Source organism: Corvus brachyrhynchos, unplaced genomic scaffold (genome assembly GCF_000691975.1).
Source record: "Corvus brachyrhynchos isolate BGI_N302 unplaced genomic scaffold, ASM69197v1 scaffold5, whole genome shotgun sequence".
NCBI lineage: Eukaryota > Metazoa > Chordata > Aves > Passeriformes > Corvidae > Corvus > Corvus brachyrhynchos.
In genome coordinates, this window is record NW_008238321.1 from 7086185 (window position 1) to 7103806 (window position 17622).

Below are 17622 nucleotides of genomic sequence, written 5' to 3' on the forward strand. Positions count from 1 at the left end.
CGCACGGAGTGCGGCTGCTGCCTCTCTCTTATCAGCGGGATAAAATTTGAGGGGGTTTCCCTGAGCGGGAGTGATGCACTGGAAACTTGGAGTCAGGAGCCATGTGAGCAGATGAACGCACCTCGCGTGACTTTTTTTTCTCCCCCCGGCTTTTAAATGATCCGTGTCTTATCCGGAGGGAATGTGGACCTGAGTTTCCTGTTTGCTGTGTAAGCAGGGGGTGAATCAGCAGCGATTTACGGAGCTGCTGAGCAGAGCTGCTGACTCACAGGTAGGAGCACATGCCTCCAGCCATCCAGCCTTGGAAGGCATCATCCAGGCTTCTTAAAGGCTGGAACACCTGAGCCCAGACCTTTCCTCGGCTGCCTGTGCCGGACCGGTGGATGTGTGGATGGAGGGACGAGGTGAGCCTGGCCCAGGGACCCGTTGTGCCCCACAGGAGATGAGGCCTGAGCTGGGCCCAAAGGATTTTGGGGGAAGCGTTGTGGCTGACAGCAAAAGGTGATGCCTGGAGGAGCACCTGGGAGCGTGGTGCTTTCCTTGGAGGAGGTTTGGAGCTGCTCTGTGTCTGCAGGTTTCTGTTGGTTGTGACCAGCGGGTTCATTCATGCATTAACCCTGATGTCTGGTGCTGGAGGTGTCACACGTGTGCTGAGAGCGCCCGGTCTCTGCTGGCACCGGCAGCTCCCAGCCCCCGTCTGACCCGGGCTCCTTTGCTTCCATCAGGGCAGCAGCAGCACGAGGGTCGATCCTGAGTGTGTGTAACACATCTGCCTCTTCACAACCCTCTCATCCTGCCTCTCCTTGGCTTGCACCTGCCTCCAAGCAGGTATTCCCAGGGATGCTCGCAGGTCTGAGAGTGTGCACCTGCTGCTCATGGCTACTACTTTTGTCTCTTTCAGGCAGCCTGAATTTAAGATAAATTTCCCTAATTTTCCTTAGGGAATTTCAGCAAGCAATCTCAGGTTTCCTTTGCTGGTTCTCCTTGGGCTTGTGTTGCTCAGGGTTGTAAACAGAGGCTGCTGTGTTGAAGCTCTTGGTTGGCTCTTTCTGTGCCAGATACCTTCCAAAACTCACCTGCCATCACTTTGGCTTAGTCACAGGGTTGTCTCCTGCCTTGGGAGATTTTTGGGATGCGTGACTGGCCGTGTCACTGGTGGTAGGAATGGTGCTGTGCCGGGGCTTTTCTCTGCACTAAACATAGCTTGGGAGATAAACACCTTCTGGGGATTGTGTGGAGCTTAGGGAGGATTTCGGCTTTCTTTCTTCCTCTTCCCTTTGCTCCTGTCTGCTTGATACAAGTTATCTCGCAGGATCTTGTATGTGGGAGAATGTCTCGTGTATTATCTTGCGCTGTCAAGGCTGATGTTTACTCATATATGCAAAAACTCCCTGTTTTCTCAGGTCACCAAAGTTCCCTCAAGCTGTGTCTAATGGAACGGGTGGCACTGTAGGAAGGAATTGGGAGCAAAGCTTTGGAGCTGTCCTGTGTCCTCCTTGCAGAGCTTTGCAAGGGACGGCCTCTGGCTGCAGCTTGCAGCATGTGGCGGGGCCTGGGTGTGATTTCCCAGCAAAGTCTGCACCTTTTTCAGTGAATGGATGCTGTGCAGGGGGGTGCTGTATCCCAGAGGTTAAAGCAGGAGGGGACGAAGCCTCAGGGAATTTGCAGCCTTTGGGTGGGCGCAGAAACGCAGCGGAGGGTGCAAGGTTTGAGACTCTGGGGTATAAATCCAGGCTGTTGCCTTTTCCCTGGGCCTCAAGGTGTATCTTCTGCCTGCCCTGCATGTGAAAATCCCTGTGCCCATCACTGGGGCTGTTGGCTGTGACTTGAGTGGCCCCTGATGCCTGGGAAGCCCCTCCTGGAGGGACAGGGAGGAACATGCCAGTGGGGAAAGAGGTGCTCCCCAAAGTCATGGAGTTTGCTGGGAGAAGAAGCTTTGGGGAGGATGGGATCTGGAGGGGAAAGACCTGCTTGACCTCCCCTGGTTCACCCACCACTGATGCCTGAGTAATTCAAAAGCAAGTGTTTTTCCTTAGCAGGGAGATTGTCCTTTGGGAATAGAGGTGCTGTTCTGGAGAGGGATCAGGATCTGTCTGGAGCCAGGCTGTGCCTCTGGGGAGGCAGCTCTCCTTTGCCACAGAAGCTTGGAAAAATCAGCAGTGAGAAATGCCAAGACCTGGGAATGAACTGGTGCTTGTTCTTGTGGCACATCTATTCTGGGTGGGTAAATAAGTGGTGGGGACATGTCCCTGCCATGTCCTGGCCGTGCCCTCCATGGGAGCACACCGCTGTTGTGCAATTCAGTCTGTGAATCCAGCACTGTCTCGTCTGCCATTCACACTTTTCCTGCTGCCATCCCCCCAAAAAAGGCATCTCTGCCAAAAGTACACGTGTGGGTCGTGACCTGCAGAAGCAGGACTTTGGCTTTGGGCTTCCATCATGTCCAGGCAGAGCAGCTGCCAGCCTGGTGTTCCAGGGTGTGAGTGGTTGGAGGGGTGGGAGCTCTGATCCCATGGAGCCATTATTTCATTCTAGTTGAAGCATCATGGAGCTCAAATCCAATTAATTCTAATGATCCTAGAGAAAACACAGCACTTTGCTCCTGCCTTACTGCTCTGCTGGCATAATGATTGGCATGTGGAAAATATCCTGCTGGACGTGATAAATATTTAGCTGTGCCTCAGCAATCCATTTCCCTCCCTGGAGGGATGCTTCCCTGCTTTTCTTTTAGTGGAAAAACTGCTGAAGGCTGATCCCTTTATTTTCCAGCTCTGGTTTGTGGTCCTGGGCTGAGCTGGAGTTTGTTTGCCCCTGTTATTTGCAAAGGTGGTTGTTGCTGGAGGAAACTCATCTGTGCTTTGTAGAGGTTCCCTTTGGGAGCAGCTTTCTGGTGCTGGTGATTTTGTGGCTCAAAATGACACCTCTGCAGACGTGGGACTCTGTGGGATTTTGGACAGAAGATGGTTTTTGCTTGTGTTGGTTAATAAGGCACAGCCTGGGCTGGTTGTTTGCTGGGGAAAGAGCTGGGAGAGGAACTTCGGTTGGCTGGGGAGGTGATTTTACTCTATCAACAAAAAGTTTGGGGTTTTACTGGCATGACTCAGGATGGCTTGTGGGTACATACAGAGCTGGATCTACCTACTGCCTCTTGCTGACAAACCTCTGTAGCACAGGTCAAGTGTTAGTCAGGAATTCGGAGTGGGGGAAAGGGCAGAGAAGATTTTTTTTTTTTTTTAAATGATGGAAACTGGAAGTTTCTGTTGGTTTTTTTCCACCTGGGAGATATTCCATCTCCCCACAGCCCCTTATCTGTGTGGGGGCAATGCTGCAGTGGTGCTGTGGCAGCTTTGTGAGTCCCAATGTTCATTGTCCCAAGGAACACTGGAATTACTGGGCACAACTGCAGCAGTCTCGGATGTCACAGTGCTGCCTTGTCGCCCCAGTGGGTCTCAGTTTGCAGTGGATCTGAGTCTGCTCCCTTTTCTGGAGCTGGGACAGGCTCCCCTTGTGTGCTCCTTTCTCTTGCACCCATTTCTCTGCCCAGCAGAAAGGTGGAGTAGAGAAGCTGCTTGTGTGGAATGTGGTGGGTTACAGTGTGGCCAAGGGGAAGGGCAGGATTTGGGGGTCCCAGTGGGCAAATCATATTGCCTTGTGCTGAGGACCTGCAGTGGGGTGAAGGCGACGGTGAGGTGGACCCTCTCCAGCACCCACTGAGCTGCCTCAGCCTCCATCCTCTTGCCTGCACTGTGCCCAGGGAGAGGCACTGCTGAGTTGATCTGTCCTGTGCTCTAAGCCTTAATTTCATCATTTCAACTGAAATTATTAAAAAAGAAAATTAAAAGATAAATTTCTACTAAAAACATAACTTGAGTATAAGAGGAGGCAGGATGAGGAGGAGACAACATTTACCAGAAGTTGTTTGTGGAGCATTCACCCTTCCTTCCCCCTCACCACCACCAAAGACAAATCTGGGTTTGGAAAGGAAGAAACCTCTAGAGTGCTCGATACAAGTAATTTCCCATCAGAGGCTGCTAACCTTAGCTGTGGTTTGGCACTGGCATCAGTCAAGCTGCTTGTGTCTGATGGAGCTCTCTGGGAATGGCTGGGACCCTTTTCTCCCTGGCATCCGCCTGTTGAGCACCAAGTGCCCCTTGTCACCAGTATTCATCCCTGCTGCCTCATCTCCTGCCATGATAGTGCCTTTTTAGGAAATGTAAAAGCAGCTTTTAATGCTTGTATTTAATTTGTAAAGGTCTTGGAGGTTTCTCATAAGGAATCCATAAATCTCCGCAGCTGGGGATGGGGTCCTGCCAGCATCTCTTTGGCGGTGCCAAGAGCCACATCCTCCCTTAGCATCCATTGGTGATGGGTGTGGAGGGGACCAGCAGTGCAGGGCAGAGGGACAGGAGGGGAAGAAGTTGTCCTGCAGGGCCTGGCAGGTGACAGTCATGTGTCTGACAGATCATAAACACGCAGGGCTGGTTTCATGGATGGGCTGGGGGTGGTTTAGGGGAGGATGACGGGGTTATCTAGGGTGTGTCAGCTTGTCTGGGCTTGCAGGCCAGTTAGAAACTGCTTTGTGGTGTGTGTGTGCGTGTGAATTCCCTCCTAGCTGGGGTCTTGTGGGGACGACTGACGCAGCAGCCTGGCTGTGCTGCAGGGGTTGGCTGCAATGGGCTGGGTGCCGTGGATGTCTTCACTGGTGTGTATTAACAGCAGCTTGGAGATGGCAGCATCCTGACCCCACTGGCTGCAGGGCATTTGGCACAGCTGGAGCAGATGTTCCCTCTTGCTGCACTCATCCCTCCCTGCAGGAGACTGTTTCCTGTTCAAGGTGGTGAAGGGCAAACATGCTGCACAATGGAGGAATTTTTTGCTGTGGCATGAAGATCTTGGTTTACTTGGTGTGGGAGTGGGAAAGTTGAGGCTTGAGAGGGAGATGATGGAGCAGCAAAGTGTGCAGCCCTTGGGATGGCCCCTCTGAATCAGCCCTGAACGTTATGGGCATGGCTGCAGGGGTGTGTTGTGCTGCAGACATGAGGATGTCTTTGCAGCTCGTCACTAGAAATGACGTGGCTCTTCTGCTGAGGGCCAGATGTGCTCATGGTCAGGGCTTTTGAAGAAAGCTGCTCCGCATAGTTCAAAATCCCCTGCTGCTCTGGACCGCTTGGTTTCTCTCCTGATGTGCTGCCAAGTTGTACCCCGGCCAAAGCTGAGATGATCTCGTGCTGATACGTGGCTTTGGCTGCTCTTTGTCATCTTCCAAACACCTCTGAAAGGTGCTTGGGGGTAGGTGACAGGCCCAGCCCCACGTGCCTGTTTGTAAAACTCCCAGAAAATCCCTGCTGGCACGGGGCAGGGCAGTGTGAGACAGCTTCGTTTGTGTGCACGTGTGCTCAGCTGACTTCTGAGGTTTCCCTGGTCTCCCCAGAGCTAAAATCTTCCACCCTGTGCCAAATCCTCACCTGTTTGACCCGTGGTGCTGACTGCCACCCCTGTGGTGGTCAGGAAAAAAAAAATGATATAATTGTGGCAAAAGAAGGATGAAGGTGCTGGTGGGTGGGAGGTGGGTGGTGATGCTGCCATAGGACCAGCCTGGACCTGACCAGCCCCTGTGCCAAGCTCTGTCTGTCTTTGGCAGCACCCGTTTTCCTCAAGTCTGGGAGCAGCTCCACACTGCTTTGAGGCTGCTAAAAAAGAGGGATGTGGTGGGTGTTTTAGATGATCTGCTTGTACAGCTCCCTGTGTTCACTCTCTGTTAGCATCTGCAGCCCGTTTCCCTCAGGTTTTTGGTTGATCCCTGCAATTGTTTGGCTGTGAGCATCATCCTTGAGCATCAGAGGTGAGCACCAGGTGCCAGAGGATCACTGGCGCCAGCCAGGGCTGGGGTTGTCCTCAGAGCCCAGGATACCTGCAGGGCTGGGCTGTGCTGGGGCTGCCTCTTGTGCTCTGCAGATGTTGCTTTCTTACCCAAGAGCAGCTTTTTGCAGGTATTAATTACACCTGTCCCTGCCTGGTTTCTTGAAGAGTGGTGAGAGTGAAGCCGGGGCTGGAGGAGGTGCCTCCAGAAATAACCAAGCAGAAATTGTGCGTGAATTTATAATTCTTATCAGCCTGGTGTGTGCTGTGCTAGAGCGCTCGTAAACTACTCGGCTTTTCCTCCAGCAGCTCCCCTGTAGGTGTGATTTCTTTGTGTATGTTCCAGGTAGCTGCAAGAGTTTACCCTTAATTTTGGATCCACAAAGAGTTTTGTGTTCGGTAACTGTGAGTTACAGCCCCCCTCAGTGAGGGAAACTGTGTGTAACCATCCCAGGGACAGGAGCTGGGGTGTGTTTCCCTTGATTTCAAACAGGTTTGATGTTTCATATGTCTCCTTCCAGCTCATCTCCACATCACTCTGCATAGAGAGCACTGCTCCTTTCCCCAAAACACGGATGTGAGGCTCGTTCTTCCGGGAGAAAGGGGATTCTTAAGAATAGATTATCTCTTATTCAAATGGAAATTATTCTTGGAAGCCCTGAATGTGCCCGAAGAGAGCTGCAGGCTGAGCTGCACTGGGTGACTGCGAGCTCTTGAGCCGGGATGGGAGCCGGATGTGTAGGGACCAGCCTGGCTGTGGAGACCTCTGGCTTCCTGGGAGGGAGAGGCAGCTCTTTAATCTGCCTTTACTAGGAAAAGCCTGCAACTCTCACTTCCCTGAACACTGGAAAAAGTGGAGGGTGATAGGTGGATATGAGAGAGTGACAGAAGGAGGGGAAAGAAGATCAATCCCACCCAGAGGGGCAGCTGTGCCCTTCCTGCTGGGGCTGCGTGGGACCTTGGTGGCGAAACACCGCTGAGCTGTGGGCACGCTTCCTGTGGAGCCCCTGCTTTTCCTCGCCATGAATCAAAGCTGCCCTGTGGGTACTGGGCAAATCCACCACAAAATAAGTGTTTTCCCCACACAGAGCTGGTACAGCCATTGATAAGAGCCTGGAGAGGGAGGACAGTGCAGGGTGATGCTGGGCAGTGGGGCTGGCAGTGTGCTGGTGGTCCAGCCTTTAACTGGGGGGCAGTTTTTAAGCTTTGCAGCAGGGAGTGTGAGGGAACAAAGGAGAGAAGTGTTTGCAGGTGATTTCTCATGGACCAGCTGGACATGGGATTTGTTCTGGGAATATGGATGTAGTCTGTCCTTTGGGGCAGAGGAGCAGCAGTGGGAGGGGAGAGCAGGAGGTTCATGGTGTGGGCCATGCTGTGCTTAATGCCAGGAAAAGAGGCTACAGGTCCAGCTTGTTGGGGCTGAGCTCTCCCTTTTTATTTGTGTCTTCTGCCTGGTTCCCTGCAGCAGAGAGGCAGGGAAAAGGGATGGCACTGAATATACATCAAAATGAGCAAAGAATTGGTGTGGGACAGCAGGAAACAGGGAATTGTACTGCAGCACTTGCCTGTTGCTTTCTGTAAGTTGCTGGAACAGCACCCTGTTCCAAAGGAAATAATCCAAGGTTTTCTCTGCTCCTGCACCCCAGAGATGTGGTGCTGGGTCAGTGCTGGAGGTCAGATGTTTTCCTCTGAAGATGCACAGGCTTTGTCCACCTGAGCTGTGGTGGCACCCTGGGAGTGGGAAAGCATTCCAGGTCTCCAGGGAGTAATGTCACTGTGAACCCTCTGAGCAGCTGCTTGGCCTTTTCCCCAGTGCAGATGCTGCTCTTGAAAGTCCTGCCTGCAGTCTGTGGGCCAGGGAAGCACCTGGGTCAGTCTCTTGTTTCTGCCCCTCTCCCAGAGCATGCAGCTGTGAATCTGAAGGGGTTTTTTTTCTCCTCCATAAATTCCATTTTCATAGTAAGTGCCTGCTCTCTTACATCATTTGCAGAGGTGACATCACTCTATCCCTGCCCAGAGTAAATTGGAGGGAGGATGGTAGAAATCTGGTTTTTTCCTAATTTTTTTAGGGAAGCAGAGAGGGGAATACTTTGCTCCCTTGATAAGTTTACAAGGTTTTGGGGAGGACACCTGGAAGTGCTTGAATGATGCCAGTTTGGATAGAAAAAGTGTCTATTGACGCTGGAGTGGAGTTACTGCTGACAATTACAAAGCCAGACTATTCCCTTTCCCACTGTGCCTCCTGTCAAGCAGATCTATTCCAAGGGCAGTTTGAGTTTTCTCTCCCATCAGGAAACTGTCACTAGCCAGTCACATCAATTCCAAACAGATTTTATTTTTTCATGGCTTTGCTTATGGAGTGAGAAATCAAAGGAAGGAGTGATGCTGGTACCCGCTGGCAAGGAGATGGGCAAAGGTGATGATGCTTCTGCCTCTTCCTTTTCCTCTATTTTTTTTTCCTAGTGTGTTCTTTGCTTTTCTCTAAGCATTGTCTCCTTTGCCTTCTCCTGACAACCTGAGGGCTGGGAATCCTTCCAGATCTTTGTGTCATGATAAAGCTGAGCTTTCAAGAGGTGCAGCCTCAGCCACTGCTTTTTTTCGGGGAAAACCCAGTTGGAGTGAAGGATGCAAAGGAGGCAGTGTCCATCCCAGAGGATGCTCTGCCTGCACCCCAGCTCAGTGCCTGCTCCCAATAGGTGCCCCTGTGACTGTCACCACCTTTGCACAGGGGTTTTGCACAAGCTCTAGTGCAAAGCACCTCAACTCTGGGCATGTATATGGTGTGCCCTGTAATGTCACTGTGTGAGTGTCAGCCAGATGGGGCTTTTCAGCTTCCTGAGGGGAGTCTGGCCTCCGGTCGCATGTGGGTTCTCAGAGTGGAGCCCGTGTGTTCCATCGTCATGGGGCTGGGCGAGAGCAGGCTGACACGTGGGGACAAAATCAAACGTTTTTTCCAGCCCTCGAGGTTGTGCAGGTAATGTAAAAATACAGCTGGAATTTGGCTGGGCGGTGACATCCTCCCGGCGCTGCCGGCAGAGCCTCGGTGTTATCTGGCGGGTGCACAGAGCCCGGGTGTGGCTGTGAGCCCCAGAGGTGGCTGTGCCAATGCCTCTGTTTGTCAGAGACTCTGGCTAGAGTGCCCATCCCCAAATTCCTCGCTGGGCACCAGGAGGTCACATCCTTGTCCCTTGCACAGTCTCATCCAGAGCTGGTGGCACTGTGGGTGTGACATCCTTCCTGCTCTGCTTGAGTCCTGTGTGATGCAATGATTGATTGTCCCCAAATCTCAAGCCCCATCTAAGGGGATGAGAAAGATTACCCTGTTCCCTTTCCAACTGGATGCAGTTCAAAGGCTCTATTTTTAAACAGTTTCCACGCTGTGTGTCCTGTGTGTGCCTCGGGCACATGGGGCTTTCCTGTGGGATGTGTGCCTTGTGGGTGGAAAGGCAAGGGCATCCCGGACTTCGGGCAGTGCCTGCATTGCAGCCTTGACCAGGGAACCTTCTGCAGTTCCTGGAGAAATGTGGGGGGCATCAGGCAGTGTAGTACTGTGCCAGTGCAGCCAGCAGGTGCATGGGCTTCTCTCTGATCAGAGGGAATAAAGTATTCAATGAAAATCACCCTGTCCCTGTGGTTAGACAGCAGCTCTTCTTACAGGACAGGTGAAGTCATTAATTTTGTGGCCTATCCCAAACACGCTTATAAAAAGCTCCTTCCCAACCCCAAACTGGACACTTTTGCTGTTCATGGCAAAGCAGCTCATCCCCATCTTCGCTCCTTGGCTGTGATGGCAACCCGGCCTTAACTGAAGTGGCCTTGGGAGGGGTTGTGTGTCCACAGGGGAAGGGTGGGGAGAGGGGCCCTGCGTTGGCAGGGCACTGTTTGAGCTCATTGCTGTTTTTGAGGGTGTGCTCTTCCCCTTACTCAAGCCAGCCCACTGGCAGGAGGCTGCTGGGAGGGATGGGAGCCATCCTTGTCCCTGGCCCTGCCCTGGCATACTCGACTGTGTGGTGAGTGTGTGAATTCTCCCCAGGACTTGCTCTCCCATTATCCCTCACCTGTTATGGGGTGACGTCCCCATCCTTGTGGGGAGACTTTGTTAACACCAGTGAAACACCCGATGCCTTTTGTTCCCCTGGGATTACCTGTGCCCTGTAAAGAACTGGATAATTAATGGCAAACGGTGCACATTTTTCCAGGCCTGGCTATTCCTACTGCACCAGCAAACTTTTGTAAGAGCTGCCGATGGTGAAACTTGAAAGGATGGTTGGGTTTGTTTTTGTTTCTTCTCTCTCTCTCTTTTTTTTTTTTTTTTCTTTTTTGTTTTTTTTTTTAAGTGGCTTTTGGATTATTTTTGTTTCTTCTCTCTCTCTTTTTTTTTTTTCCTTGTTTGTTTATTTTTTAAGATGCTCTTGAGATATTGGGAAGCTCTGCTTTACACCACCCCTGGTCCTCGGGCGCTGAAACTCCGGGACTAATTCAAAGGAAATCTTGTTTCCCATCCCACCTGCTGGGTTAGGGACTTTCTGCTCCAAAGCAGCTCTGACTCTGTGGGTGTCTGTAGAGGTCCTTGGTGTGTCTGTGTCTGGGTGAGAGGGGAATTAGCTGTTAATAGAGTTAGTGATGGGAGGGCAGCACAGCACTGCTCTCCCCAGGAGTGCCGGGGACGGGGGCTGGTGGCTCTCGGTGCCATCTGCAAGAGCAGCTCCTGCGTCAGCATCCTTTATGTGCTGATGATCTGTGCCTGAAACTATACCCTGGGAGTGGAAATGAGCCTGAGAAAATACCTTCCGCAGTCCTTCTGGGGCTTGCATAAACACTATTTAAAATTAGAGCCACTCATTATGTTGGTATGTGTGTTTACCTTGACCTCTGACTTTTCAGCCTGCAAATGTGCCTGGTCCGGCACAGCCTGGAGTTGGGAGAGAGCTCAGGAGCAAAGCACTGGTAGATTTTCTATAATTAGTTTAAGGTAAAGAAGCTGGTACAGTATCTCCCCTCCAGGCTGACAGGGAAATAGAAAACAAAACTGCAGCCTGTCAGAGCTGAGCCTGGCTTTGATCAGGAACATCAGCGTTGGCTTCTGCTGGAGCGGTTTTGAGGGAAAGGGGAAGAGCAGCAATACTTGGCCACAGCTTTTCTTGCACGTGCTTGCAGAGAAATGAATACTTTTATTTTCCTACTCTCCCTCGCTATTTCCCAGCCAAAGCCATGCAGCAATTTATATTTTTGCTACCAGAGATGCCATCTTGGTTGTCACCCTGGAATAGCTGCTGAGCTGCGTGCCGGCATTGTCATGGAACAATATTTCTACTATTTGTTGTGGTAATAGTTGTTAGTGGCAAAGCAATTAACGTGTCACCTGCAGCACAATGAAATGTGACCTCTTTCCATCCCAGCACCCCTTTGGTGCCCAAGCCAGTGAACCTGGGCTCCCCTTGGCTCTGCTGGTTGGTGCCAGGGCTGTCCCAGAGCAAGGGTTGCTCTGGTGGGATGCCTGGGCCTGCAGGCTGGCTTGGAATGGTTGAATTTGTGGGAAGAGAACGTGTCCCACTGGGATGCACTGTAGCAATCCAGCGCTTCAGCAGCTCCCGGAGCTGGAGTTGGCTCCCCACCAGTTTCCTGTTGACGTCACCTGCTATTTCTCTGCTGCAGTTTTTACAACTGTTGAGCTTTCAAGGGTAATCGGAGCCGAGTCCGGCCAACCTCGGCAGCTGCCGATGAGGGAACGCGGCTCTACCTTCCCCAATTCCCCCCGCTTGCCTTCACTGCTGCTCCCAGCCTTGGGGACCCCTGGGATCTGGGGACACCGGGCGTGGAGGGCTCTGTGAAGCCGGCGGGCGCTTTGGGCCATGCATTCCCACTGAAAAGAATCATCGGTGCTTGCAAGAAGTGCTGTGCGCTGGATCCTGCGGGAATTTTTTCCCCTCCCTCCTCCAGTCCGCCCCCATCCCTCTCTTCTGCCAGGCGTGCCAGCACTGCTCTTCATTTCTGGGAAACCATGGACAAGAAGCAAGGTAGATGTTGCAATTTCCAAAACACGTGGTGGGGGAGAGCAAAGGGCTGATTTTGGTGCTAAAAGGGGCTGTGTAACTTTTTGGGGTCAATCCACACGGTTTTGTTTCTCCTGGCTTGGGCGGGGGGTTGGTCTTTGCAGCTGGGGATCTATTTTTAAAGTTGCATGTTTTGTGTGGGGTTAAAACTCCGGCGTCTTAATTGTAAGAAAAAAAAAAAAAAATCAATTCCAGCATGTCTAAAGGAAAATATGCAGAGGGCAAAGCTGGCTTCTGGCTCTGGTTTGAGTCGCATTCCTGGGATGCAGGGTTTTCCAGCAGCTCTTTGTGGTTGTCCCCTGCCTGTTGCATGGGAAAGGTGGGTGCCCACGGCCCCAGCAGTCGGGAGCTCTGATTCAGCACAGGCTGAGAGGCTGTTTTGGGGCTGCAAGGGGCTTTTTCTGCAGCGTCGTTTTTTCCTGCTGCTCGCTGGCAGTTTTGCAGAAGTGAGGAGTGTGCTGACCCGCGGGAGCCCCTCTGCAGCGAGACCTCGGCGGGACGATGAGTGATGGCTCTCAGCAGGTTGAGAGCCCTTTTTCCACTTCCATGGATAGCTTTTTCCACTCCCAACAGAGGAAAACAGCACAAAGTGTGCCTGTGAGGAGCTCGCTCTCATGACCAAGCACCCAAATTCCCCTCTCTGCTCTGCACCCTGCCTCAATTTTTTTTTTTTTCCTTGATGCTGTTTTGTTCCAACTCTTCTGTTGTAGCAGGGCTGGAATCCACCCTGCAGCCTTCTGCCCTATCCATGGCATTGGACTCTCCTCCTTGGATTGAGGAGAGCCGGGATGCATCCCAAACATTTCCCCCAGCACTAACAAAGCAGTGCAGCTCTTGGAGCAGCCTCCCGTGCCCAGGACTTCACCTGGGGCTGCAGCCAGAGCCCCGGGGAGGCAGTGGTGAGGTTTAATTTCAAAGGTCGACTCAGGCAAATAGTTTTATTTGCAGTTCTTTAGATTGTCATGTTCCTTTCTCTCCGCCCACGCCAGCGGAGTGGGAAGGAAAAACCTCCCGTGGAGAGGTGCAACTTAATGGGGCTGAAGTTGGTAGTGGCAAAAATGAGGATTCCGGTGTTGAATTAGGCAGTTCCAGGAAATGTCTGGTGGTTCTTAACTGGTGGTGGTTATAGCATGAGAAAAAATTTTGTTGGGCTTTTTTTTTTCTTTCTTTAGGAGGAAATGGTTCCTTTCTTAGCATAAAGGATGCAGTTACGTGCCTGCAGCATCACGTGGGTTGCAATTTCATCCGCACCAGGAACTTCTGTCAGCTAATTTTCCCCTGCCTGGGTGCAGGGCACTGTGCCGTGTGTGTCTGTGGCTGGCAGCCCTTTCCTGTGCCCAGAGTGGTGCCCTGCCATCCCCTGGGCTCGGGGCTGGCAGCAGAGCCCTGGGGCTTGCAGGGATGACCAGGACATGTCCCCAAACCTCCTTGTCCTGCTGCCGCCTGTTGGCCTTTGCAGAGGGATCTCTTGAGGGGAACTTGTGCTTGCAGACACCCCTTTTGCAAGAGCCCAGTGCCCTGGGAAACTGGAGTGTTTCCAGGATTTTCAGGTGACATAAGCAGTTGTGCACATTCTAGCAATTCCTCCTGCACTGACCCTCTTGGGATCCCAAATGTGGGAGGGATTGTGCTGAGTTTCAAGTGTAGGAGAGACAGTGCCAGGGACTCTCCAGTGGGAAGGAGCTGACAGCAGCTGCCTGTGGGGGCTGAAGGCAAATGCTGCCCTGTGACTGAAAGGCTTGAATTGCAGGGTCATGTCATGCCCATCCCACTGCCTTTCTGCTTCTCGCTTTTTTCCCCCCTTTTTTTTAATTCCCTTCCCTAGTTTTTCCTGCACTCTCATTCACCCTGAACAGGGCATGGGCTCTCCTTGGGGAGCTGTGGAAGCACTGGTGCCACAAGCAGTGGCAGAAGTTTGCAGCAAGGAGTAGTTCAGGCCAGCCTTTGGGAGCTGGAAATCTCATGGCAAATTTTAGGGGAGCTGTAACAAATGAATCCAATCTCTTCATCAGCTCCCTGGCTGCAAGGCAGCATCCTGGGTGATTTTATTCCTGCAGGCAAGGGCTGAGCTGGGTTTTCTGCCCGTCATAGGTGGTGCAGGCAGAGCCTGGGAGTGGTGGTGTAATACCTCCGGTTTAATCGGTGCTTTTTCAGGTTGGAACTAGGAAATGCTCTTTGGGGCTCGGCAGGACAGGCTGGGAAGGGGATGGTTGCTGACTCCAGCTCTGGGAAGTCAAGGGTGGTAGGTTGGGAGTACAGGGAAGTGTGCAGGGTGCCTGTGGCAGCAGAGTTCATGGCCAGTGCACATTAAAAGCCTCTCCTGTGTGGAGCAGGGGGTTTGGAACAGGGAATCTCCGTGTTCCTTGCTGTCCTGCTGTCCCATGCCCCTCCTGCCTGCAAGCTTGGGCTCCACTGGACAACGCACCCCATGATTCCCAACCCCACACTGGGTGCTCCCAGCTCCCTCCAGCCTTGCTCCTGCAGCCAGGGCTGAGGAAGGGCTGAGGCCATCCTGCAGGAGGCTTGGCTCGGGCGCCTGTGGACCCTGCTCCTGCCCTGTGAGTCACGGCCGTGGTGCCAGGGGAGCTGCTGGTGGCACAGAAGGCGCTTTGTGCCGGCTCTGCAGGGTTACTATGGCAATTGGGGAGAGGGAGAGCAAACAGATGGAGCAGAATCCCAGCCAGCATGGGGGGATTTCAGGGCTTCGTGTAGCGGTCTGGCTGGTAACTGTTGGGGGGGCTGTGTGTGGAGCAGAGACCAGTCTGAGTTTTGGAGCAGGTCTTGGGGGTGAAATGCTCGGCACGGAGCTAAATCCATCCCATGGGATGGGATGGGTGCCCACGGCAAGCTCCCCAACTTGCCCAAGTGCAGAAGGACTTGGGGGACCCCAGTTTCTAGATTCTGTTCATGGCCTTCCACACTGAGTAGTGAGAGGCTGGGAGTGGAAGGGGAGGCGTTTCTGAACCCATGGACAGCGTCTCTTTCCTTTGGCTCCGTTTTGTGTTTGCTGCCCTTGTTACTCAGCTGGGTATTTTGTAAAGTGCCATCAATGGGTGTGTGGGGCTATTCATAGTGCCCCTTCCAGCCCTGCTGGGTGGGCGATGGGGAAGGGAAACTCTGCAGGCTCACAAATTAGAACTTGTGATTGCTCTGACATGGTCAGGTGGTTCCTATCCAAGCGGGATCGGTTTGGGGTGGGGTGGCTTGTTGGCTGGTTTCACTGAGCTGGAAGTTCACATCATGGAAACTGTGCTGGTCTTGGAGCTTATGGGCCAGCTCTGATCCAGGAAAAGTGGCAGATAAGATGGGGGTATGGACTGATCCGTGCCGATTCCCTCAGCCAGGGGGGATGCTGCTGGTCCTGCAGCTGGGACCTTTGCAGTGTGTTGCAGAGCAGCTTTAACCTGCAACCTCAGTGAGATCTGCATTTGGGGAAGGACAAGGCAGGAAAAGTGAGTTCCAGGCACCTGTTTTCTCGGAGCTGGCATGGGGGCTGTCAGTGCTGGGGACATGTTGGGCACGTGTCACCTTTCTGTCCTGCTGCAGGAGCTCTTGCACGGTGCTGTGTCTCCCGCTGAAATTCCGGCTCCCTCTCCCCTCCCTTCCCTGGCAGCCTTTGGAGTGCTGGACTTTGTCCACATGCCTGCTCCAGCAGCCAGGCAGGTAGGAGCTGTTTTGAAAGGCTGTCCAAGGCCACACTGAGCTGTTTGCTCCCAGCCCCGTGCCTGGAGCACACCTTGATGTTCCTGCTTTCTAATGGATCTTCCAGCTCTATGCAGCCAGAAGCATCTTTAGCTGCAAAGTGCAGCTGCCCCCTTGTCTCTCCTGGGGGGATCAGGACCTCGATGCTCTCAGCTGCAGCACTTCAGCCCCTTGGGGTCAGTTTATTTTCCCAGGAAGCTGGGATGGAATTTTCACCTGCAGGTTTCTGGCCTGTCCTGGCCCTGCCCGAGCCCCGTTTCTCTCTGTAGTAGTGGATGTTGTTATCTCAGAGCTGTTTGGAGTTGGGAGGAGAGGGACAAGAGCATCTTCTTGCCAGTCACGCCTGGTGCCTTGTCCTGGTGCCTCAGCCTGTGCAAGCCTGGATTTGTGAGGGGTTCACTGATCGCTGACAGTCAGCTCATGTCTGTTTTTTCCCTGTTTTCCATTTGTTGTGGATAGGGTGTCCCCTCTCCTGCTGGGACTAACCCCTTGCTTTTGCTGGATGTCTGGTGGTCATTGCCCTCCGTGCCAGATCCAACGCTGGCTCTTCCCGGGAAGGCGGGGCTGGAGCTGGGGCCCTGGGCCCAAGGAGCCTCTGGACAGGGAGCGTTTTTGGGAGCCCTGTACATCACTAATGGCATGGGGACCTCTTGTGGCTGGAGAAACAGGGATGGGGCCAGGCTTGGCTGCACTCCCAAAGCCCAGCTGCCTCCCTCTCCTGGAGCTCTCCTGGGTCCATGAGCCATGAGGGATACAGGGCTGCTATATGTTTTGCCTGCAGCATGAAGGCTGAGCTGGTGTCTCGTTTCTCTCTTTCAGATTCCAAAGGATCCTTGGAGCCACACAAACCAGGTAAGTGCCCAGCAGAAATTGCAGCTTTAACCCCAGAAAGGGTTAAATCCCAAAGAGAGGGGACTGTTAATGGCCATGAAGGGTAAATAGCATTTTTGGGGTACAGTGCTTGGCTGCAAGACCTGGAAAACGGTCTGTTAGTGCACCCTTGGCTATTTCTACAGAGAAATGCTTTACAGTGACATTGAGACCCACCTGTGCTTCTGGCTCTTGCCTGAAGTTCTGGGCAAGTGGTCACTGTGACCTTCTTGGCATTTTGCTGACCATGGTGAGGGGTCCAAGCCCTGCATTCCCTGCCTAGTGGCTGCTGGGAAGAGGATGCTTGAAGGAAAAAAGCAACAATCCATTTGCTCATGTGAGCATCTTCTCTTCCAGTGAAAGGCAAGAAGAAACGGGATCTGAGGATAACATGTGTCCCCATCAAACCACCCGCTGCCAACACAACGTAAGTATCTCTGCTGCTTAAAGAGGTTCTCCAGAGCTGGATTTGGCACTTCCTCGAGAGGAATGGCCTGTGAAGACCTCCCAAAATCATCATAGTTATTCTTTTCTTGTAAGCTGTGGCTTGTGGGTAGTGAGAAGGAATTGCACATGTGTGTGCAGACACGTGCACAGCGTGTGTCTCTCTGGGAGGTGCCTGTTTGATTTGAAATGTCCTAAAGGCAAAGACTCAGAATCCTCTGGGAAGCTCTCCTTAGTCTTTCTGCCACAGCTCTGCTGATGCCAAAGGGCAAAGATGTGGTAGAGAGAGCGAATCTGCCTGAGGGAAGAAGAGGGGAAGAACTTTAGTGGAGAGGAAGAGAAGAGATGATGGTAGGTGGACCACGACAGAAGCCAGAGGCACAAAGGTTGGGGAGTGCTTTACATGACCTGAGTATCAGGATTAGTTTGAGTTGCTTGCAGCTCCTTACCCTGCTACAAGGAGGACACAGACATTTTGCACTGTTGTGCTGTTTGCTGCCGGGGCCAGTGCCCAGCAGTATCTCAGGGCACTGGAATTTCTCCCTGCCCTGTTTGCTTCAAGCTGCTGATGCTTGTTATGCCATGGGGGAGAGCCCAGGGTAGCAGTGCTTGGTTTGACAAAAAGCAGATGGCTAAAATTCCACTTCCATGGTGCTCTTCCAAAACACTTCGGGCTGCATCGCCACTGCTGAAC

The 17622-nt window shown here is 52.7% G+C and overlaps 1 protein-coding gene across 2 annotated transcripts in view; it reads left to right on the top strand.

Moving 5' to 3' along the window:
- Positions 1-331: 331 nt before the first annotated feature.
- The window catches only part of MAP2K3 (mitogen-activated protein kinase kinase 3), a 29868-nt gene continuing 12577 nt past the window's right edge, over positions 332-17622 (top strand). Inside the window, exons 1-3 of one of the 2 annotated variants that reach the window (XM_017734083.1) lie at positions 332-404; positions 16434-16466; positions 16842-16911. In XM_017734083.1, the coding sequence (XP_017589572.1) occupies positions 392-404; positions 16434-16466; positions 16842-16911 (116 nt within the window). In that variant the 5' untranslated portion in view covers positions 332-391. Of the gene's footprint in view, positions 405-11525; positions 11877-16433; positions 16467-16841; positions 16912-17622 lie in introns of those variants that run through there. The other variant, XM_008633447.2, reaches the window with a different exon arrangement.